General features: G+C 41.5%; 1 protein-coding gene across 2 annotated transcripts; it reads right to left on the reverse strand.

Moving 5' to 3' along the window:
• Positions 1-819: 819 nt before the first annotated feature.
• On the reverse strand, positions 820-16,531 carry supt16h (SPT16 homolog, facilitates chromatin remodeling subunit). Of its 2 annotated transcripts, XM_039610003.1 has the most exons (25): positions 16,450-16,531; positions 16,104-16,351; positions 14,998-15,090; positions 14,118-14,288; positions 12,519-12,671; positions 12,282-12,428; positions 11,830-11,981; positions 10,965-11,137; positions 10,294-10,384; positions 10,145-10,218; positions 9,942-10,054; positions 9,732-9,797; positions 8,535-8,633; positions 8,014-8,129; positions 6,581-6,734; positions 6,354-6,481; positions 5,962-6,224; positions 5,726-5,844; positions 4,098-4,336; positions 3,928-4,003; positions 3,635-3,804; positions 3,402-3,531; positions 3,111-3,237; positions 2,891-2,965; positions 820-2,137 (listed from the first exon to the last, which is right to left on the reverse strand). In XM_039610003.1, exons 2-25 carry the CDS (start codon positions 16,167-16,169, stop codon positions 2,040-2,042), a joined length of 3,093 nt encoding a protein of 1,030 aa, XP_039465937.1. In that variant the 5' UTR covers positions 16,170-16,351; positions 16,450-16,531; the 3' UTR covers positions 820-2,039. The 2 variants fall into 2 exon arrangements, with proteins under 2 accessions (XP_039465937.1, XP_031608890.1); XM_031753030.2 differs by having other exon boundaries at positions 16,104-16,530.
• Between the last annotated feature and the right edge of the window lie 8,756 nt (positions 16,532-25,287).

Raw genomic sequence — 25,287 nt, forward strand, 5'->3', positions numbered from 1 at the left:
GGCAGCTGATTGCACTGGGTTTTATATAGATGTATCAGAGTACAGGCGGCTGAATACAAATGCAGACTTTTCAGATTTTGATTTGCTTAAAATTTAGAAAACCCATGTATCATTTTCGTACCTCTTCACAATCATGTGCTACTTTGTGTTGGTCTATCACAGAAAATCTCAATAACAAACATTTACGTTTGTGGCTGTGACAAAATGTGTAAAAGCTCAAGGAATATAAATACTTTTTTAAGGCACTGTACAAAGATTCAACTTCCACATTCATAACCAGTAGCGGGAGAACCACTTCCAATACTTATTTTATTAAAAACACACTGTGCCTCATGCATTACGCCTTGTTGGTGTAAAAAAAAAAAAAAAAATACTATTTTATGTCTATCAAACTGTTCTTTGGTATTTTTCACATAAAACAACACATGAAATGGGAAGAAATCATATTTTCAACAGGCTGCTAGTAACAAAATGCCGAAAGATACAATTATTAAAAAATGGTCGTCTCTCATGTAGCCAACAGTGGTTCACCCTTTGAGTTAGGCTAGTTTTTGTGTTTGAATGACTCACAAGTCAGCGTTTTCTTAAGTGGCTTAAGAAACATATTTCTCTGAAAATGGTCGGGTACAATGACTGGAGGGAAAATGAGTTTATAAAAGCAGCCCATCTCCTTCCAAAACCCTGGAGAACTAATGCTCAAGAGCATAGCTCTTAGCCTACGACTGAAAAGAGGCGGTGGTCTACGACACCGGCAGTAAGCACACTACGACTAATCTGCAAAACTGAAAGCGTGTGAAAGAGAGACGAGTGAAAACAAACTACAGTTCCTTTTAATTTTATTACAAAAACAAAAACAAGATTTTCAGAATTAACAGTACAACATCATATCTACTCAGATTGACCCCAAAAAAAAGAAAAAAAAAAAAGGGGAGGGGACAGAGAGGAGGATAAGTGCGAGGGTGATGTGTGTGTCTGTGTCCGAATAAGTTTATAAATCCCACTTTAAAAAAAAAAAAAAAAAAAAAAGGTAAAATAATTAGAAAACTTGCATCTGCCCCCTCCCATCCCTAAAAAATAAAGGACATTTTCCCCATCTTATTACCACAATTTAACAAACATTGACAGAAATAAGAAGGAAAAAAAAACAAAGCAAAAACAAAGTGGACACTGTGGGGAAGACGACCGAGGGAAAAAACAATCAGATTTCTCAGTTTATATAAAACACTTGGCAGAGGAGATGTCAAGTCTTTTTATTTATTATCCATTAGTTAAGAAACTCAGCTTTCTTTAACAGAAAATAAACAATGCTTGCAATAAAAGCCCATTTAACCACACTCACGCGCACACGCAGACACACACACACAGACAATAAACCCTGATGGATGGATGAACGAAGGTGGGAAAACGAAGGTAATGAAGTCTGGCTGTCCTGCTGGTTCTTCAACATGACACTTCACCAACTTTTACTGCCTTACTTTCAGTTCATGTATTTTGTTTTGCACTATGCATATTTTATATGCAATCAGGTCATTTATTGTGAAAATTCTCATGTAGGAACTATTGTACTGCATGTTGGTTCCACTGGTGCACCTGAGGGAGTTGCACGCCCATGTTGATGTGTGAGCATGGCAAGTTGAACCAAGAGAAGCCAATTTAATTCAGAGAAAGTTGTTTCTTAAAAGTATCTGTAAAGTGCTCATTTCACTCGTCTTACTATTTCATTGAATTTTATGTTATGTTTTAGTTCGACGGTGGCGTAGTTTATGATCAAGGTGAAGCTGTAACAACCCCAAGACCTTACAACTAACATTAAAGCCAACTTCATGCCATCAGTAAAAGAACTCTTTATTGACTTTAAGAAGAGGTAGAACTGATACCAACAACAACTAAAAAATAAAAAATAAACAAAGGGGGCGGTGTCTACGTCTATGTACACTGTGTGTGTCTGAGCGCAGGTGTGGGTCTGTGTGAAGTGTGGGGAGCCGGCCGTGGTGGGAGGGAGGGTCAGGTTTGGCAGTATGAATGGATGTTTGGGACGTTTAGTGCCGTCGCTTCTTCTTGCTCGGCGGGGCTGATGGCCGCACCTTCCTCTTCCTGTTGGAGGTGTCCTCGTCCTCATAGTGGCTCTCTCTGTCAGCTGCAGGGGAGAAACAACCACCATGAAACAGCTCTGTTCTGTGATCAACCCTCGTGGCTGATACTTGTTCTTCTACAGGGACGTGTAGTGCAGAAATACACTCAACCAAGTGTATTCATTTCTTTAGTTTTCCTCAGAGATTTTGGTTCATAATGACATGACAGCATCACACAGCTGCAGATTCCTCCACCACATCCCAACATGTGCATTCAGAGACGCTGGTCTACATAACGTCTGCAGCCTTAAAGCAATCTGTGATCAACAAGGCAGTTTCTCTCAGAGAACTGCTGCTCAATGGATATTTTCGGTTTTTATATAATTTTCTGTAAACTCCAGAGACATTTACGTGGGAAACAACACTTTTAAATCACTTTTCTTCCCCTGTCTGATGCTCAGTCTGAATTTCGGCAGGTAGTCTTCACGCTTGATTGCATCGAGTTGCTGCCATGCGATTAACACAAATATTTAAGTAGCCAAAGGCCAACTAAAAAGGTGTGACTACTGAAGTGCTCGTGAGTTAACAGCCATATTTAAATGTGTGATTCCTGAAGAGACCGTTTGTATTTAGTCACATAACAGTTAGGTGCTGCAGATGTGAAAACTTTGCTTTTAGATGAGTACTGTGGGGTTTGTGTGCATTTGGTGCCCTCTAGTGGCTGATGCCAGACTTATTTTTAATTTTGTGGACTGACAGTGAGTCCTGAACACTCTTCAAGTGCAAGTTTTGAAAAACCAGAGTCTACAAATACAAACCTTTTCTGGCTTCTTCCTCCAGCTCATCCCAGTCTTTCCCGCTCTCCTCCTCACTGCCCAGTGACGCGCTATAATCTGCAACACACACCCAAACAAATCTGGTTCAGTGTGTACAAGTGTGAGTTCAAGGCAAAGAGCTGTTCGGGTACGAATCATTTTCTCAAACTTTTATTGTTCATTTCATTCATCAGAGGTTCAAACTGGCCCATGGAAATCATACCAGAGTCCTCCGTCTCTGAGCTGTAATCCTCATCACTGTCTTCCTCTTCCTCTTCTTCTTCATCTGCAGACGGGTTGAATGTCTCATCCTCCATTTCTGACTCTGAATCTTCCTCGGCACCACTTCCCTGAGGCAAAATACGGCACAGGGAGAGGCATGCAATCACAAAACTAACCGCAATTTTACTGTCAGCACTGTGTTACGATGTGGAGTTCTTGAGAGGAAAAACTGGAAACATGGAACACTTTAAAACTGTAAATGTCTGCTCAGGTTATGAAACCATGAACTCACCTCGCTCTCTGGATCCAAGAAAGACCAGCCTCCCTGCTCGAAGAACCCCTCTGGGTCGTCAACGATGGTCTTCATGATCTTGGTCCAGTTCAGAGACTGGACGCCTTCTGTGTACTTGATGTCACAAGAGCTAAAAAGGAGAAGAGAAAAAAAAAAAGTGTATTAATAATCCATCTGAGGTAATTTTTAATGCATCTAAAAGAATAAGTCACTGATTAAATCGACAGCCTTACTTGAGCCACTCTTTGATGGGGTCGAGGGAGTTCACGGGCACAGCGTTGATCATGGTGACCTTCTTGTTGTAGTCCTTGTAAACGATGACCACGTCAAAGTTCTTCAGGTGGAACTGCACACGCTCAAAATGAACCAGCTCCACCTCGTCTAGAGTGACCACAAAAGGCGGCTGCAGACGGAGGAAAAAGATTTTTAACAGACTGAACCGCCGGCACACATTTTAGCTTTCTTCTTCACAGACACGAATTAAACCTTTGAACCGTCTGCAGCTCAGTGCCAGCTGCTCACTCACCCATTCAGTAACATTGACAAGAGAACTGGACGTGGGTTGTAGCAGGCAGGTACTCCTGTAGGGGGCGCCCTGGAACCTGTAAACAAAAGAGGCACAGGCCACGAGCTCACAGGGGTGTCCACTTTGTCCTATAACGTTCGCATCGGTTCCCGACGGCTTCGTTTACTCACCCCAGGTCTCTGAAGGGCACCTCGAACTCCAGCTCCTCTTTAGTCAACGTCTCCACCTTCTCGATGAAGTTCTTGAAGGCCGACTTGAGCTTGTGCCTCATCTCCCGCTCCATCTGCTCGGCGTACAGGTCGTCTCGGTCGTGCATGTGTTGGTGTTTGCCCAAGTCTGTGGTGATCTCGCCCACCTCTGTGTAGAACTGGACGTCCGTGTGGCGTCTCTTACCAAACATGATGGCGTTCTGGAGAGAAACGCAACGGTTTTTTAGACCATTTTCAGACTATTTAAAGGGAATCGCTTGGACATAATGAGAGACAGCCGATGAGTGAATATGCTGAAGGATTATAGATCAGTGAGACGCTTAATTAGAGTTAACATCAAGCTCCACCTAGCAGAGCGCTCAAGGTTATAAAGGGGAATGTGGGGGTGGGGTCCGCTAACCCTGCTCCCATGAAAGGGGAACGTGCCTGCCTTCAGCTACTCTGAACCAAATACACTGTGCTAAGCTAAAGGCTCGGTCACAGACCAGTCAGTGGTTGTGCCAGGGGGTCACTGGCCTGTGCGACTGAGGCCTAATACAAGAAAAGATCAATTAAGCTCAATCTCAAATATGCCAGACATTTACAAGTCTCTTTTTTATTGCAAAGTGTTAAGTCTTTGAGGTGAAACGTCTTCAAGCAACTTAAAGAAGTCCAGACGCTTTTCTTTCCAAGCTCCTTAGATCAAATCCAAATCCAGTTTATTTATATAGCACATTTAAAAACAAAGTTTGCCCAAAGTGCTGTACAGAAACAAAAGGGTAAAAACACAAGATAAAACCACAGGCACTCACATAAAAACATAACAATACACATAATAAACATCAACTCACACCAGTCTGAACTCTATCGAAAAAAGGGGGTGTTTTCAAAAGCGACTTAAAAACAGGAAACGAAGATGCCCGTCTAATATTTAAAGGCAGCATATTCCAAAGTTTGGGGGACATAATTGAAAAGGCTCGTTCTCTTCTACGTTTTAGCCTAGATTTTGGGACAACCAACAGCAGCTGGTCAGCTGATCTAAGGGTCCGAAGGAATATAAGGCTGAAGTAACTCGGAAAGGTATGGGGGAGCAAGACCGTTTAGGCTAAATGGTCTTGCTAACTTGAAACTGTAAACCTTGTCAAAGCACCATTTTATTTTCCTGTGGAGCCCAGACATCACACCCCAACTATGAGCTCTGATGACATCAGATCACTGAGCATTTGGTTTTATAATAGTGATTTTACACAAATAGGAGTTTAAATATACAATGTTAAAATAAATTAAGGGAGCACTTGATCATCACAGTGTGGAACAAAGTCTGTGAAAGTTCAGTCTGTCAAGTGAGGAAGCAGAGACCGCTGTGAATACACTTCAGCTGCTTTGCTGCAAATCAGACTGACAGGAGAGAAAAACAGACTGCCCAGGATAGTAGCTGCTACCATCTCATGCTGATAAGGACGCAAGCAAAAACTAAAGAAAACCCAGTCTGGAGGTAGCAGCAGAGAGCTCTGCGGACACCTGCTACCCTGTGATTATCGAGTGTTGCCCTTACCACAGGAGAGTGAAGGCTCCAGATATTTTGAGGGTGCATTTTTGAATGAGCGTACCTTGAGGTGGAAGTGCAGTACGATGATCATCTCACCGTCACACGGCTGGAAGATGGCGTGTTTGATGTTGTTGTAAAGAATGTCCACTTTATCACCGCGGACCGACGTGAAACGAAAACCTGCGCGGGGGAAGAAGAGAGAGAGAGAGAGGGAGAGGGTTTCCCAGTTTTAAAGACAACATTTCCGAGATTTGGGCATCCTCGTTTCCCAGCATTCCCATTGACTGCTGTCCTCACCATTAGTATGAGCCTCCAGCGAGCCCTGCATCCTCTTCTGCGCGATGTTGGGTCTGATGTAGAGGTCTTTGAGTTTGGGGTTGCTGCGGTTGAGGTTGATGACCAGCGAGTCTTGCTTGACGATGCCCTCCTTCTCCTTCTCTTCGGCCTCTCGTGTTTTGTAGCGCTTCTGCACCTCCTTGATGATGCGGAAGGCGTTCTGCAGGTTGGTGGAGGGCACCGATGTGTCGCCGGGAGCCTTCAGGTTGGACGCCCGGTACGTGCTGAGAGGCAAGCGAAGGAGAGAAAAGGATCATTGGAACATCTGCTCCTTCAAACACACAGAGTGACCTGCCAAGGTGTGAGCAGAGAAATCTACACGCATGCCGATAGAAAGACCTAGAAAGACTCACATTTCTTTGACGAATGTGGCTTCAGGGTTGGGGAAGATGTTTCCCTCCTGTCGGCCCAGTGAGCTGCCAGGGACGTAGAAGTTGATCCTCAGGTAGGTGTAGTCTCCTTCTACAGACATACTGATGTTCTAAAAGGCACAGAAGCAAGAAAAATGTCTGTAATTAATACCAAAAAGGTAACGCAGACTCATTGTGTACATAAGTGCAACTGGATGTAGTTGTGGTACCTTGATGGTGGCGATGTGAAATGGTGTGGCGATGCCAAAGACGGGCATGATGACAGTCTCATATTTCTTGTCGATGAAGATCTTCATGTCCCGGATGTCCTTTTCTCTGGGCATCTGAGACACGTTCTTATAGGAGACGTTAGATTTCCGGGCCCTGAGAGGAAGCAGAGTGGAGTCGCTTAATGAGGAGAAACTTAATTAAAAGTCAGAATTTACAGTTCTGCTGCCAACTTCTCTCTCCTGGGTTTATTTTTTAAAAAAAGAACAAAAATCTAGGTGCTTATTAAAAGTTTCTTGTGTGGCGTGCAAATAACAAATAAAGCTAACACCCCAAACAGCTTTTCGCTCACACTGAGCAGACGCCGACATTGATCAATGCAAGTCAGTCAGAGACACACAGACTGTCCCGCGTCACTTTAGAGCACTTTATAACACGTCTTGCACAAAAGCGGACCAGCACGTTTTAAAAGGCGCAACTTTTATTTTGATGGCAAATGGATCCAACTTCCTGTTTGTTTTGCACTTTTTAGTTTCACTGAAGCTCGAAGAGTAACAAGTCAGACTGCGGAGCAACACCATAAGCAATTTGCCAGCTGATCAGGGAATGCATGATTTTTTTCTAGCAACAGGTGGGTTGCTAGAAAAAAAAAAATAAGAGTCACAACACAATCAAGGCTTTTGTGACTTGGCTCTTATTCACACGATCCAATTCAGACACCAAAAAGGTCCACAGGTTATTAGTGTCACACAGGACCAAAGTCTTTTGCTACCGCCCCCTGCTGGCCTTTAAACACTTTTCCCTAAAGGTCTCCACTTTTCAGCTCAACAAAACTCCAGCTTTTACATCATCTTTGGCAGGAGCCTTCAGCTCAAGTTTAAGGAGGTCCAGTTAGAAAAGTAAAATTAAGACGAGTTCAACACTATTTATTATTAATTATCACAATGACCTCGAGGGTCCGCCGATAATAAAATATTTATCATTTCAAGTTAAATAAAGTTTACATTAAAAAAATAAATCTACATCATTTGAAAAAAGGTCTAGTTTGAGTTTCTTTCACGCGTAAACGATCTCAGCTTCACAACTTCTTCCTCCCGTTTCCTCGATTTATCGCGCCTCCCCGCAGAGTTTTCTGTTTTCACACATGCTCTGAATAAACGATTTGATTGGTTGAGCAGCATCATGTGGGATGAGTTACAATGTAAGTGATTGGTCTGTGCGTTTCCTCTGTACAGACCAGACCAGTCTGGGTCCAGATCTGGGACTGCGCTACACTTACTGGTGACCTACAACCTACAGCAAGCATTTGCGTGATCGAGCACTACATTGACTCCCCCCACTCTAGTTTAACCGGAGTGGATCTCTTTAACACATTCATGCCGTTTCTTCACCTGATAGCTTCAGTTCATTATGGATGGTGAGAGTACCGACTCACTTCTGGATCTGCTGCTCTCCTTTCTGCTCCGTCAGACGACGCTTCGCTTCTTCATTCAAGTGATTGGCCAACTCCTTCTGGTGAGCCCGCCTCTTCTCCTCCGCCGTCATCTCGTTCTAAGTTTGACAAAAAACACAACTGAGTGACCACACGGAGACACCAAGGCCATGTTTTCTTTTAAAAGCTATTTTTAAAAAAATAAGGTGGAAAAACACAACACACATGCAGAGAACAGATGTGTTAAAGCTTTGGATGGACAACAAACAGAAACAAACACAAAAGTGTCACTCAAATAAAAATGACGATTTCATTCCCATCAGCAAAGGGATTTTTGAGACTAAACCAGTTCAGCTGATGAGATTTTAGGAAGAAACAATGAATACTTACCTTCCCAAGTAGCTGGTAGAGTACAAAGACATTCACACTCTTAGTTATCAAATCTCCGTCAAGGCGGCAAAAATCACAAAAAAAAAAAAAAGAACACCAGTCACACGTTGAGTGACGCACGTGTCCACACTTACCCTGGTTCTGTCTGCGAGCAGAGCGGCACTGCGAGCGCCTTTCCCCAGCAGCTCCTCTGCGTCGTCGACCTCCTCCTCCTCATCCTCCTCGTCATCATTCTAAAAGAAGCGAAAACAGCGATCACTTCCTGCTCTGTCTTATTTAAATCAGATTCAGCGCACAAAGAACACTTAAAACATGGACGGTGACAGAAAAGGTGAAGCACCACGGAAAGCATCTGTAATCATGTAAATATCAAGCACCTGAGCTGCATCTCAGGTGCTGCTGCTGAGGACGCACGATATACAAACTGTGAATAAGAAAGAATAAAATCCTAACATCTGGATGGCACATCAGCATTTCCCCACACACAGACTTTACTCTGCTAGACTGCCCAGTTGTATTATGTGACTTGTTTTAGCATTTTCTCACACTTTTGAACCCCTCCCTCTTATTTTGAAAGTCCAGTCGCTGCTCCTTCCCACTTTCCCTCCAACAAAGAAATCCTCTGCAAGCCTCACAGTCTGCAGCATGTTCATGCTGCTCTACCACGAAGCTCTCAAATGGACAAAAACCTGCATTTCCAGACCTGGAGTCCACGCACAACAACAAACTGACCAGAGTTAAAGCTCAGCGCTCACACATTAATTATTATAGCAGGCATCACTAACCCAATCACACACATGCAGTGCTTTTAAAGTGCACCAGGAGTGTCCAAACACTTTCCAAAAGTACCATATTTATTAATGGGGAAGAAAACCCCCACTTTGTTTTCAGTAACACAAGAATTGTCATGACGGTGATCAGTTGTGTTCAAGCCTAAACACAGAATAAAATAACAACGACAAAGCGGTCAGCAATACGTGAAACTTCAGTGAAGCTGCTGAACGTCAGCGTCTCAGGCTCATTTTAAATGTGAGTTACTATTGTGTGTATTATGTCTTATCCATGTTGTTTTGGTTGCAACATGGATCAGATGGTGCTGCCACCATGAGGTGAAAAGAGAAATTACACTTGCCACACACTGCGGTGGCAAGCCATAAATAATACATAGGTAGGAGGCAGTACCACTCAGTTAACCACCAGAGCCACAGCAACCCTAAGAGGTGTGGACCAACACCTCTGTCCATATAATACACGATTATAAATGTATAAAGACGTAAACACTCCTCTTCAGCTCCTGATTCATATAGACAGCAGACACAGTGACCACGTACCTTCAGGAAGATTCCCACGTTTTTGATCTTTTTCTTCACCGGTGTGAGGACTGTGGCGGCCTCCTCCTGTCATACACACACCAGGACATCAAAAAGATTGACCATCATGTTTCAGCATCAGCATGAAGACAGCAACTTAACCAGATGCACATGTATCTGCTTAATAGTGTGTACAGACCAGTCATTACTGTTTTTTATGAGGCTGCTTACCTCATTGATCTGTATAGTGTCACCAAGAAACAAGGCGTACTTCTTCTGCTCTTCTTTCTTCGCATCTTTATTCACCAAGTCAGAAAAACCCAAACTGACGCTGAGCACCATGCCTGAAGGACACAAACGTCTCCATTTAAGAAACTTATTGCAAAATTAATGCATAAAACCACCTGTGCGCTTAACAGAGTCGACAGTCTCACCTTTTTTTAGTTTGTACTGATTTTTGGCGTTCAAAACCAGCGACCCTTCTCTGAACTCGATCCCCATCGCAAAGCTACGACAAGGAAACAGACATAAGCGTTCTGAATTCGAGGACGTCCGAGAGAAGAAAGCCCCTGTGGGTACTTACCCGAGGTTTTTGGTCAGCTTCTGCGCGAGCTCCGCCTTCTCTTTCTTCACGTACTCCATGACTGCATTGTACGCGTCACAGATTTTGACTCCTGTGGAGGACATGCAGGAAGTTTACACACAGACAGCACTGACACTTTTCTCTCCCGCACCCTAAAACTCATTAACACTTCAGTCATTCTTTCAGGTTAAAGCAGAGACATTAACGAGTTACAGTTCAGGTTCAGTTAAAATGTAAAATATGTGATGCTGATTTTCATCATGTAAGACAGTCTGATCCCCCCCCAAAGAGCGAGGGCTAAACCAACTGTCTGACCTTTGACCTTGAAGCATTGCATATGTATTTTCTCTGACCTTTGGCGCTAACAATGAAGGTTAAAGCAAATCCTCTTTCAGTGTTAGCAACTTGAGCTGTTATATGCAAAACTTTAACATCTTACACTGTGAACACTAGACTGCTAACAAACAAATCGACCAATGGAACAGATCACATCCCTCCAAGAAGCAGCAATGGGTATTTTTTAAAGGTGCTACTCAGGTGACCTGAGTTTTTGTATTTGCACACAGACTTTATTCCCAGTGCTTCAAACTCTGAAACTCTTCACTGTGCAAAGATTATAGAAGAGACCACAAACCAGCTCACTCCCAGTGATTCCATGCTCCTGAACTCACCGTGCTTGAGCTCCTTGAGCAACTCCTCTTCCACCAGCAGCAGGAAGTTGTAGTTGTCCTGCATCTCCTGAGAGGGGTCCACCATGAGTGTGCGCACCAGGTTGGAGCAGTATGACTTGTAGCGGATCCCCATGGCACACGTAATGGCACCAAAGTGCATGTGGTTCTTATCGCTGCGCAGAGAGAAAACAAGGGAGGGTTATTGATCACTGGTCTCTGCTCCTCGTCTTGTCCTGCTGACTGAGTCTATAATCTGTGAGCTGTACTTGGGCACAGTTTAATAAATCCTAGTGTTTTCCTACTTGATTTTTAAAAAAAAGAAGAAAAAAAACTGTTTAAGAGCAGCTCAGTATTTTGGGGAAGGTGCTGGTTTGAGTCAGCGTTTAGAGATGATTAGCACAGCTCATCTATCTGGGTGTTAAACAGGTGAGTCACCAGGTATGTTAGCTCTGCACTGAGATCCACCTGAAAGCATCTCTGAAGCTCATTAACACTCGAACACTTTAATCCACATCAAAGATTAAACCATAAAAACATCAAGCTGTGGCTAAAGACTCATAAATCTACTCATCTAATGCTGCACTACATGTTTCCCATAAAATGTAATGGGGGTTTTTTTAATTCAAGGCTGCTGGATTTCTGCAAAAATCCTGATTTAAGTTTTCACTCCTTGAAAGTCAACTAGGACCAACCTTAAAGCTCTTGTGAATGTGAATCTTAAAGAAAGCTTTGCTTAAAAATTAATTTTAAAAACAAAAAACAATAAATTAATCATTTCCAGCCCTACCAAAACCAATTTATTTAATTGTGACAAAATCAGCCGCAGACGCCTCCTGGCTCTAAGTGAGACTGGGCCTGCACACACCTGACCACGCTGAACTTGAGACTGTAGTTCCCGCCGCTCTGGATGATGGGAGGATAACACATCTCCACAGTGGACGGATCCGCACCGCCCAGGTACTTCTTCTCCTCGATGGCCTTCTCCACTGACTCCGCCAGCTTGCTGTGACGCACTTTCTGTTGGAAATGAGCAAAAGATACAAATAAAGACGAGTGGAGGCTGCTCCAGTATTAGTTACACCTTCAAGGACAGAGTTTCCAAAACTAATCTGAGAGTGTTTGTGCATTATTACAAACTGTGCTACACTGGATCTTGATAATCGACCGATATACTGATGACCGAAAAGTGATGCAAACACTATGATATGACATGGATAAATTGTGTCTTTTAAGCTGTTCTGAGCACTGAAAGCAGACAGCAACACACAGCTTGAAAACACAAAATGACACAAAGTCCAGCTGCTCCTCCCCCCTCACCTCATCAGCATCAACGATCTCCATCACGCGCTCCTTGAAAAACTTTGAGTAAACCTCGCTGGTGATGGCTGCTGCCTTCTTCATCAGGGCCAGCTCTCCGTCTTCCTTCACCGCCATCGTGTAGGCGACCACAGCACTGATGTCCACCTGAGGGCAGAAGCAGAGTACAGCTGATCACGACTGAAACGGGAACGTAACATTCACAGACCTGGCCGATGTGTTGGGATCGCGCCTCACCTTCTCCAGTCCCTCAGCAGAAAGCGTGTCATTCCAGCTCTTCATGTACTCTCCTGGGAATTTGTCTTTGCTGAACACGCCCACCGTCTTGCCCTCTTTGCTGCCTCTGATGGCCTCGATCATCTTGTCAAAGTTGGCCTTGTTGCTCTCGTTCTGAAAGACAAGTAATACATGAATAAAATGCCGAAAGGAAAAAAAAAATAAAAAAATCATTTTTAGCAGACTCCGCCTTCCCCTCCTCCAAGGCTGTTCAATTTAAAACCTTTTAAATCCCACACGAGGCATGTGTTGACCACCAACGAGGCGCTACGACAGGCACTGATGTTCCCGTTTAACGTTCAGCACATTTGCAGAAACTTTGATTCCTGCCAATCCCAACTTAGTGCTCTCTGCAATCTGACAAAAACCTGCCTCTCCCGTCTCCACACGAGTGCAAAACCATCACATCTGAGTCATCCTTCTCTCCACACGACCATCTCCTCTGTGCCGGCTGCATCTGCTGTGGTCTCTCGTCTCCAGCTACAGGCTGACAATTAACCACAGTCCTTTAGTGGAAGTGGCAGCCACGTGCATGAGAAGGATGCAGTTTTTGAAGTATGACAACTCCACCCTCTACAACCCTTGCTTTTCTCTGCAAAAGGCCCTCACAACAAGTCCTCCACCTGCTTTGAGCGATTCGAGCATGCAGGGGGTGTCCAGAGAGGAGGAAGGACATCAGATAACAGCGTCAACCCAAGATGTTGACGTGATAGTTTGTGCAAAACCTCACTGGACTGCACCTATGACTACACTCTGACTGCTCTACAAAGTGCAGAAAAAGGTAGAAGGGAAGAAAGTGCTTATATGAAAAAGGCTTGTGCTAAAAAGCTCAAAATAGAAAACTGATATACAAGACCAGTCCATCTGTAGGATCATGACCGCTGCCTGTCCTGCTCTGCTCCTCTCATGGAGTCTTTTATCACCTATGAGTACGACTCTGTTACAAAATAAACTGCCTTGAAATGACTTCTGTTGTAAATTAAAACAAGTAATAATAACAACATCTTTAGTGTCACTGCACAAGTGCAATGACACTAGAATTTGAAGATGAAAGTCAGCAGATACATACGTGGCTAAAAATCTCAATACCCTCCAAACCGAACAAGCTATTAGTTATTATCAATCTCTGGCTCTCTTCTTCCTTTCACCACCAAATATTCATGGCAGATCGCTGCCCCTCCCTTCTGCCTGGTTCTGCCATAAGTTCTTCCTGTTACAAGGAGATTTTGCCTTCCCACTGTCGCCAAATGCTTGTCATGCGATTGTTGGGGTTTTCTCTGTAGTACTGCAGGAGCTTTACCTTACAATAAAAAACACTTTGAGATGACAGATAAGTAATAAAACTGCATTGGATTGAACAACATGTGATTTGTAAAGAAAAAAAAGAAGGCTGAAGAACTCAAACCACAAAAGAGGAAGCTTTCCATTTTTCTCAAGCACTCGATAACAAATCAGATTCCTCTTTTTGGACAAAACCAGCCATTAACAAAAATCACACTCTCTCACCAACTTCCGTGTGTGTGTGTGTGTGTGTGTATGAGGCGACTTCACGTGCGTTACCTTTTCTCTGGTGAGCAGGGTAATGGGCGGGACACCATTGGCATTCTCGTTGCCTTTAGTTATAGCCACCTGCTTGAGGAAATCCACCTTTTTCTTGCTGGCGAGGAAGATGATTTTGGTGTCGCAGAATACCATGATGGTGTCGGTCAACTCGTAGCCAAACAGCCACGTCTAAGAAAAAGAAAAAAAGAAAGAAAAAAAAAAAACAGTACAAATTTAAACAGACTCACTGGAGAAGCTTGAGGGCTGTTTTTTGGAATTTTGGGGGGGTTACTGTTTTGGAGCTAAATAATGATTTTCTACTTGAATAACCCTCGAGGACAGCTGGTTGTAGATGCATATTGCATTTGCTTTTCTGGAGACACAGGATGTAACAAGCTGTAGCTTGTGTCCCCCCCCCCAACAGTTTATATCAAGTTATTGCAGTGCAAGGGCAAACTGCATCTTAAAACCTTCGCACAACACAAATATTCAAAAGGTAATCCACCCACATCTCCCCTAACATGCAGGCGTTAACCGTTGTTATCTGCAGCCAGACTGCAACTCGATAAAGACAAAGGACAAATGAGCCTTCACACAGCTGCTGTAAAATGTTTATCTAAGATATAACAGATACAATGTGCTTAAAGACTTTTGGGAACTACAAAAGAGATTTAAGCCAGACCCAATTTTGTTAAATTAGGTTTCAAATACTCAATGGTAGCTGAGATTCTTGCAAAAAACAAACAAACAAACAAACAACAACAAAACCAAAAAATAATAAAGCCAATTGAGTAGCTCAGACTAACTCCAGTCGCTCTGCAACAACCATTTCCCTTCCTAAATGCACAGAGAGAAAGGCGTATGCTTGCATTCCTTTCACATGCTGCTCCACACTTACCTGTATGGCTGTGGATTTGGCATACACAATTTCCTCATCAACCCCCACAGACACCACGATAGCGTCGACTTTGCCAAACTCATCTTCTCCCTTCTGCAAAACGCAAACATACACACAGTTTGATGTCACGCATGAGATGATAAAGAGCATATAACAATGAGGTCCACAGTGAGGTGCTCCTACTCCATCTGGACTTGTTCTTTCGGGAACTTGTGGCACAGACACACAACTCAAAGTTAATCCACTTTATCATTCAGGATATCCGGCTATATTATATTAAGTCCCATTAAAAGTGCTTTGGAAGCTTTAAATGGCAGTTACAATGCACATGAAACAGTTATGCAGCCTGAGAGCATGACATGGGGTCAAATATGAGCTGAAAAGTCAGCAACAAGAGCCAGCAGCTCTTAAAATGTACTTCAATCTCTGAAAAAGAGTGCATTTAAGATTAAAATAATTCACCCAGGAATCCTCAAACAAAGGCTAGAGCGGTTATAAAGAAAGCAGCTCTGGGCATCTTGCACATGTCACCAGGATGCTGGCGTTACTCTCAAGCTAACTAGCCTGCTAACGTTAGCATGCAGCCAAGTGCGAAGTGGCAGTAAATGTAAACAAGTGGTGCAGTTAGCCACCTGTCAGGCACATCTATGTGCCTGACGAAGCTCACAGCACGGCTTCATCTCAGTTTAAGTGTTAAATCAGAAGTGGCTGGTTTATTACACAGTTAGCCGCTCGGCTAATAAGTTAGCTTGGAGTAAAGTTAACATGCTAGCACGCTAGTTAGCGTAGTGAATGGGGCGATTTTGGTGCGCTAACCAGAGGCAGCCAGCCTGCCAGTAGAGACAAGAACAAAACAAAATAAGTGTGGTGCAAAGGTTGGGTTCGTGTGTGAAATAAAAAGGAATAAGAGCGCAGGTGGCGACCAGTGTTCGCCCTGGACACGAGTGAGGGACACATCACCGCTCACCCCAACAACAGTGCACTCGCTCGGGCAAGAAAAACGCGGCTAACTTGACGCCAGCAGCTCCACTTTTCTACACTAAAGCACACCAGGCGGACTCTCGCCTCACATCAACTCCCCCTTTACTTCATTTTATTTATTTTACCTTCCAGTTGCTGTATAGTCTCTTGATCCGGCGGTAGTATGCGTCCTTATCTAGGTTTACCGCCATTGTGAGCGCTCCGTTTCAAACTCCAGCTCCCGGCTTCGCTTCGCAGCAGGCCGGATGAGGATGATGAGCAGCGTCAACTAACAACAACGCACTTTCTTTCCACGCCTGCTGGGCTCCAAATACCACCAATAGATGATGCTGCTGCTGCTTCCCTTATAATTATACAACTGCGGTCCTCTGAGCTGAGGAGACATGTAAAAACACAGCGCACGCTAACCTTACAGCACGCTTTTACCTGCTTTAAAACTCGCGAAATTATTAAAATTATAATTTTTCCCACCTCCCACTCGACACACACGACCACGTACACGCCAATCTGTTATAATTAAGTCCACAGCACCCCCCTCCCCTCCAGTCTTTTTTCCTCCCTCCCCCCTCTCCGAGACTTCACACATCAGATTTTATAAAAACATTTAAAACCGTAAAACATAACATAACGCTTCATTATATTTTCTCAGCAACAAAAACATAATAGAAAAAAACAATCGTGTAATTTCACCTCGATTCAATTTTTACTTTCTTATTTTTATTTTTATTTTTTTTTATTTTAGTATTTTTTGTGGCGCATTTCACACATTATCTGCACAACAGCACCCCCTGTCTAGTGTTGACCACGCTGCATTTCCCGCCACCGTGGTTTTTCCCGCCACCGTCATCAAACGACTCTTTTGACGTCATTCTCGCGATACCAGCCGTGGTTACGTATCGCCCGTGATTCTCTCCCAGTTTAATGCTTTTTCTCTGCAGGGTGATGTTTTATGTGACGGACGCTCATTCTTTGTCGGGTTTTCATTGACTAAAATTAACCCAGATTTTTATTTAATTTATTAGTTTTATATGTTTGTGTGTTTGTGTGCAAACATTAATCACTGTTCTTCTTCCAGGGTGGCATGATTGTACAGCATGATTTAATTACCTTGAAAAGAAGAATTGGGTACACAAGTCTGAATTCATTTGGGGTTTCTTTCTGATTCATACTGCGTGAACAGTATGCATTCAGGCTCAAACGTACAAAAACACACAAATGTTTTAATAAGTGGAGCTGAATGTCTTAACGTATGGAGGTCTATTATATAGCTTGTTTTTATTGACTGAGTAGACCTGGTACTGCCGTTTTGCAGAATAAGGAAGTCATTTTTTAAAGACGTTAATGAATGTTAATGAACCCGTTTTCCTAATAATAATTGTTAATTAATAAACCTTTTTATCATTATAATATTTATAATAATGATAACAATTATATTATTGAAGCTTGTCTTTCCTGTTACATCACATTCCTCTTGAATTTTTCAATTAATGTTAATGAACATATTTTCCTACTTCAAGAGAACCATCAAATCCACTTTTTATCAAATTAAATATTCTCACATTTAAAGATTAGTTGACCTCAGAACTGTGCAAACAATGTACAAAGCAGCAAATAACTCTTTGTCCCACAACATTCAAAACTTGTTCCAAATAAGACCAAATACTCATGACCTGAGAGGAATCCTTATGTTCAGCAAGCCAGGAGTAAGGACAAAGGTAGAATATCACAGCATTACAGTCATAGGAGTGAGTATGTGGAACACCTGTACAGATAAAATCAAGAAAAGTACATCAATAAAAAAAAATTCACATGCTTGTTTAAAAATAATAAATTGAATCAATATAGGAATTCTTCCTTTCAGTGACTGAGTTGTCTCATTGTGTCCTCATTTTTATACATCAAGGCCAAAATACCCCAATAAATGATTATTGGGATAATTGAACAATTCAAAAGGAATGTGATGTTACGGTATAGACAAAGGTCAACACCTGTGGCATGGTGGCTAAGTGGCAATGCGTTGGTCTGGCAAACCAAAGATCATGGGTTCAGTCCCCATACGTGCCTTTAGTATGAGCTGAAAATCTACAGTGATTAAAACCTGTTCTGTGATCAAGTTGCTTTAAGTAAGGCAAACACTCTGCTCCCAATAACCAGGAACACTGAAAATAACTTTAGACACAAATCTGGTGCCACAACATCATTATTGCTAGCGCTTTACTCAGTGTGACTATCAGTTTGCTTTACTCACAGGCAGAGACGGGCAGTAACGCGTTACTGTAATCCGATAACTTTTTTCAAGTAACGAGTAATGTAAGGGATTACTATTGCAAAAACGATAATTAGATTACTGTTACTTTCCCGTAAGCACGCTGCGTTACTGCGTTACTAAAACCGTGATTTTTTTGCGAGAGTGTCTCATGACAATGACATAAGCGAGTGCGACGTTCGTACCAACAGCTGTGTGCAGATCAACAATGGATAATATATCGAGTGCGGAAAGAGTATGAGCGTGCAGCGTTTAAAGCGTGGAAGTACTGAGCTTACTTTGAGTTTGATTAAGGAAAAAGTGACAAAAACATTAGTGTCCGCTGTTCACTGCGTGGGAAGAAAACTTCTTTTTACAGCGAAAAAATCCCTTAACTTCCGAGCAAGCACCGAGTGCGCTACCACGGAATGAGAAATTCACAGAGAAACTCGCGGATTCTTCCACTGACCGCTGCGGCACACCTGCACCAGGGCAAACATCCGCCTGCTAGACAGGTGAAAATAGAGCAACAGGACCGCTGAGTCTTTGATTTTATTTATTTTCTGCTGTGTTTCACTTGCATTTATTTGAAAAACTGAGTGTAAACAGAAAAAAATATTTTATTTTATGTGCTGGAATATGCAGAAAATAGTTTTAAATGTTAAACAAATGTCTTCCAGTCAGAGAATGTTGCATATAATTTAATTTTTGCTTGATGCATAAAGTTAAAAGATTAAAACAAATAAAACAAGTTTTAAAAAGAGACTTTTTCCATTTGATTACATTTTGTATGATGGATTATGCAGAAAAAGTAGAATTGGGCTGAAAGATCTATCGCTGTATCACCTATTCAGGTTGTAAATCGTGTTTTTAAAAAGTAACTAAGTAATTAATTACTTTTGAAAAAGTAATCAGTAAAGTAACAGGATTACTTTGGGGGGGAAGTAATCAATAATTAGTTACTGATTACTTTTTTCAAGTAACTTGACCAACACTGCTCACAGGTTTATATATTTAACAGAATATAACACGTTGTGAAGAGTCAAAGTGGACGATCCGAACAGGATATCTGACAATAGGAGACATTCACAAATGCATATTTACACTGATAATTCATATTAATGTTAATAATGACAATTTAAATCATTGGTTGAAACAATAAAGGGAAAGGAGACTCTTCTAGTATGACAATCATTTTTGCAATTGTTCATCCAAACACTTTTTTTCTGTTTCCAAAAAACAAACACACAAACACACTCATCTAAAAAAAAATTCATTGGACTAAAGTTTTAATGCTCATGCAACGTGTTTATTAAGATTGTCTCATGTCTGCGACGGTATCGTCTCCCATGTCTGCGGACACCGGAGGCCTTGTGGGGTCTCCTGCGTCTGCGAACGGGGCGAGTAGACCTCGCATGTTTGCATCTATACCTGCGTGGTGGCATTGTCCAAAACAGGAGTACCTGCTCCGTCTCATGGGTTCTATTTATGGACACCTGACAACATTAGTGATGTCACTGATGTTGTCACTATTGGTGATGCTATACCTTGCTTATAGCATAATGTCTGAACTGTCATGTCATTGTGAAGTCACCCTGCAATGTGATTTCTCACCCTTGGTCTCAGACTCTTGGGGCTCCACTGCATGTCAGAAAAGATGTTATACCTTTTCCTTTCAGCACACTGATCTGACAAGTTCAGCTGATGTTTCATCAGAAAGAGTCTTCCTACAATAAAAACCTCCAGGAAGTATCAGATCAGTATTTAAAATCAGCTTAACATCATGGAAGCAGTAAAGCAGAGGGAATGAGAATGAATGGCACGTGACAAGAGAGGAGATGCTTCATCTGTAAACTATTACAGCCAACAAGGCAGCTTAACACAGCACTGCTTTTCAAATGAAGTGAAAGGCTTTCCAAGAAGGTCAAGGTTCATTCATTACTGAATCATTAAATACTACACATTAGTCAGAATCAAAACACTTTATTAATCCCTAAGAAAATTTGTCATGTAGCCACTTTAAAGTTACTTACACTGGAAACAACATCAGCAAGCAGAGATATAAGACTGTGTGTAACTGTAAAATAAAATGACAATGATTTATGTGCAATAAAATAATATAAATCACACACCAAAGTATACACGGGACTTTTTATTAGTAAGTTACAATGCAGACACATGCGCTGCCAAGGACATTTCAAAAATAATGTAATGACATTTCATCATGTTTCATTTAAACAAGTTAAGAATTAAGCAGTGAATTGAGAAAACATTTGTTCTCTTTATAACAATAGAGATGATGCACTTTACTGCACATAGAAAATGATCCTAACTGTGGAAAAACACATCCTTTTAATTTGACAAACACTTGATGCTAAAAATGTGTTTGCAGTGACTGACTCACCTGAGCTTGCTCCGGAAGCCATGCTCTTTGGACACTTTTTCAGCGCAGCAGTTTGAGAAAATATCATAAGGTGTCTGAATATCACCGGTGAGTGTGCGAGTCAACGGTGTGAGCAGGGATTCCTTCAATTACGTCACGAACGCGGAGCTCGGATTATGAATGACTGGGAAGAGTTACGCTCGATGGTTGCCATGGGAACGAAGATTACGTGACGCGTCACAACGCTGAGTGCCCCTCTTTGAAGTGCGGTAGTTAGGTCACGCCTACTGAGGGCATAAATACAGGTCAAAAACCACATTAGTGTGTGTCTGTGTGGGTCTCTGTGTGTGAGTCTGCTTCTCTCGTTCTGGTCTTGGCTTCTTATCGCTTTGTCCGTTTCCATCAGCATCGGGGGGCGGAAGCCAAGTGCTTCTCTCCCTCTGAGATTGTTGCAACTTAGTTCACAGCACTTTAAGTAGCTTGGAAAGCGACGGGAGTTTTGAACATTTTTATGAAGCTTCATCAGTTCAAATTAAGAAAAAAAAGAAAGAAAAAAAAAGGAAGAGAGTCCCAGGAACTAAAATAGCTTCTGGGGTGGGTGGGAGGTAAGTTAGTTTTCCTTAATGGTAGACCTTATTTGCTCCCAATAGCAATTCTTTTCTTTTCACATACCACCAGATTTCTTGATGAGGAGGAGCTATGCAAGACCTGGAAGAACAGCAACTTATATTCATGAAAAAAATAATACTAGGGTAAGGGAGTCCTCTTCCTTACACTACAACTAAACTCTCAGTGAACATTTAAACGCCGCCTGGTCGTGACAGATGGCCACCCCTTCCTGAGCCCGGTTCTGTCGGAGGTTTCCCCCCATTAAAGGGGGGTTTTTCTTCCCCGCTGTCGCCAAGTGCTTGCTCATAGAGGATTTGGGGGCTTTTTAAAAAGGTTCACTGGCATCAAATTTAGGACTCAGCAAATATGTAAATGGATGATTCCTCATCAAATGAGGAATCATCCATTTAAAACATATTTACCAGTCATTTTGTTGTGATCATGCAACCAAGCATGCCGACATAAGGAGTCGCCCTAAAAGGAGGAATTTTGCGCATATTACATTTATGTTTTAAAGGGATGAGGAATCATCCCTTTAAAACATATTTGCAAGTCATTTTGTTGTGATCATGCAACCAAGCATGCCGACATAAGGATTTGCGTGTAAAACTAGGAATTTTGCGCATATTACATTTAAACGCCTCCTGGTCGCGACAGATGGCCACCCCTTCCTGAGCCCGGTTCTGTCGGAGGTTTCCCCCCATTAAAGGGGGGTTTTTCCTCCCCACTGTTGCCAAGTGCTTGCTCATAGAGGATTTGGGGGCTTTTTAAAAAGGTTCACTGGCTTCAAATTTTGGATTCAGCAAATATGTAAATGGATGATTCCTCATCAAATGAGGAATCAGATATATTAGACAATCTCAATAAACATGTGGCATGAGCATTGAAACTATTGTCCAATGAATTTGTTTTAGATGAGTGTTTTTGTGTTCTTGTTAACAGTAATGTGTACAAACTCTGTACATCCCAAAACTTGTTGTTAGTTTTTTGTGTGTTTGTTTTTTAGAAGTATAGAAAAAGTGTTTGGGTGAACAGTTACAAAAATCATCGTCCCACTGGAAGACTCTCCTTTCCGTTTATTGTATAAAACATTTTTAAAATGTTAATATTAAGATAAATATGAATTATCAGTGTAAATATGCATTTGTAAATGTCTCCTGTTGTCAGATATCCTGTTTGGATCGTCCACTTTGACTCCTCATAACGTGTGTTATATTCTGTTAAATATATAAACCTGTGAGTAAAGCAAACTGATAGTAAAGCGCCAACAATAGTGATGTTGTGGCACCAGAGTCATGTCTAAAGCTCTGTTCAGTGTTTCTGGTTATTGGGAGCAGAGTGTTTGCCCCACTCAAAGCAACTTGTTCACCCAAATACAGAATCAAGTAGGTTTTTAATTACTGTAGGATTTCTCCTCCTATTAAACAAACAGATGGGGATTGAACCCATGATCTCTGGTTTACAAGACCAACACCTTGCCACTTGGCCACCATGCCACACCTGCAGGTTTTTGTCTGTACTGTAACATCACGTTCCTCTTGAATTGTTCAATTAACGTTGATGAACATGTTATCCCAATAATCATTTATTCATTGACTTTTTCACTGGGAACTGCTACTGGCTGGATTTGACTAAGTACCAATCTGGAGACTATGAGAGGGTCTGTACGACAATGAATGTGCTGATACCCTGAGGACTGTGGGGGTTCTCCTGCCTCCGGGCTTAAATCGACTGATTTGACTTACCTATTTAAAAGTATGTGTCAATGCAAGGCCCCTTTCTCAGCTCGCTGAGGCACTTCTTGCTGCCTTGGTGGATTTTAAGGCCCATGTCAGTTGTTAGTTTTGACCAGCCACAAATGCAGTTCTGCAGCTTCTTTCCTTTTGGCATTTAAGTTTTTAATGATTTTGCAAGTTTTTTGAAAACATATACTTAAACCTGTATAAGAGGGGGGGAAAGAGAAAAACCAAGAAAACTGCTGGTGTGCACCCCTCCCCTTAAAAGTCTAAGAAAAGGAAAGAGAAACCAAGAGAAGAAACATTAAAAACGGGCAAATAAAGATTAACATCACATTCCTCTTGAATTGTTCAATTAACGTTGATGAACATGTTATCCCAATAATCATTTATTCATTGACTTTTTTTTAAATTTAAGGTTATTCAGTTCAGATACTGGCATTCGGCCTGGGTGTCTGATGATTTCTTAACAAAAATAATTCAATTCTGATTTACAAGGTCCTGATTCAAGATTGATTTCAATTCAATTTAGACTCTGTCAGAAATATTATAATTATGATCATTTATCTTGGATATGTACTGTCCAAAGAAACCTTATTATGATTTTTGTGACACTTTCTGTGTCAGACTAATTTGAACAATTAATTAAAAGTTAATAAAAAATATTTTAAAAAATAAATGTTTCATTGTTTCATATAGATTTCAAATAACATACCGTTCTGGGAACTAATTAGATTTTACAATGCAACAGCTACAGTCACTCTGGGGAAATCGAGCGAGGGCAACCATCAGGGCCTAGCTGGGTCCGGACCGGTTGGTCCAGTGGTTTGTAGAAAAATCTCATCAAACTGTGTGTCATTGATAACAATCACACACAAACCAACAACAAGTATTGGGTTGTAAAGTTTGCACAAATTACTGTTAAATGGAACACAGTTACAGATTGACTTCTCCCATTATTCTTTACAAACAAAAGAAAAAAGTGGACAGTCCAAGGAACTAAAACAGCTTCTGGGGCAGGCAAAAGCACAAATGGTCTTAAAGCTACTTTGGAGTCACGAAGAGGTTGAAAGGTCTGAAGCCATTCAGAGACCCGGTGATCTGCTGTCTGCTAAATGCTGTTTGTCACCTTTTACAGGACGCCTGAGGGGAAAAGAAACAAAACAAGGTTACTTCCAACTTAAATAAGGTGCTAAGATTCAGGAAAAGTATCTCTGTCTGTCGTTCTCTCTTCCTGCTGGAAGGCCCTGTATCCTGAGAGCTTTTTAAATGTGTGCTGGGTTTTTCTTAATGAGGAAAAATTTCTGTTTGAGGAAAGATAAACAAAAAAAAAGAGAGATGTGTATCGGAGTAAAATACAACACACCAGCTCTGACAAACACTACTTACTGTAAAGGGAAACTAGTGTTAAAGCTTTATTTTTTAACCGGGACATTATTTCAGGTGAAACTGAAGAATGATGGCTGCTTCCAAAAAACAAACAACGCTTCCCAGTTTGATGAGATCCTGCAGCGCAGATGTACTGGAGATGTTTTTAATCATGAAATAAAAATATTTTATGTTTCAGTACACACCTGGTGACAGTTTGGCCTCACGTTTTATGGCTGTAGTAACAAGAATACACACTTTTATTTTCTGTTTATGATTTTTCTTCTCATGTAACAAGGTTAGATTTGCTGCCGAATGTCTGACTTTGTTGTTGTTTTTATATTAATTTTTTAGAAAGTGTGTGCTCAATTCAGGAAATATAAGTAAATAAATACACAAACTGTATGACACAAAAAATAACTAAGCTAGATGCTACGGCATCGTGGCCTTGGACTCATTTTTAAAGCTTTTTAATAGGAAAAAAAAAGAGGAATTTTAATTTAAAAAATGTTTGACATTTGTGAAAATGTAATTATTTTTCCTTTAATTTTTTTAAAAAAACATTTGTTTTGGTTTTTACTGCCTTTTGAGTCAAAATTCTTTAGATGCAGACGTTTGGTTTCCTGGTATTTCAAGACATTTATGTGATGAAGGTGGATACAAAAAGAAACGGAAACAAAAAGAAACAGCACTTAATACTTATTTTAAAGCTTTAGTTGTTTTTGTATTATAGCTCAATAAGTGCAATAACTATGGTACTAATAACAAAAAGGTGGCAAACTGTACAATGTAAACAGAATGTATATGTATATTATAGCAGCAAATCACAGTAACAATCACCTCAAGCTGCTTTATGTGAGGGTGGTGGTGCTATGGTGATTGTAAGACTAGCATGACCTGTGTACAGACAACAACTGTTCCATGTTCTGATTATTTGAGCGATCTTGAATTTCACCTCAAACATGTAC

This window comes from Oreochromis aureus, linkage group 3, assembly GCF_013358895.1.
Source record: "Oreochromis aureus strain Israel breed Guangdong linkage group 3, ZZ_aureus, whole genome shotgun sequence".
Lineage (NCBI taxonomy): Eukaryota > Metazoa > Chordata > Actinopteri > Cichliformes > Cichlidae > Oreochromis > Oreochromis aureus.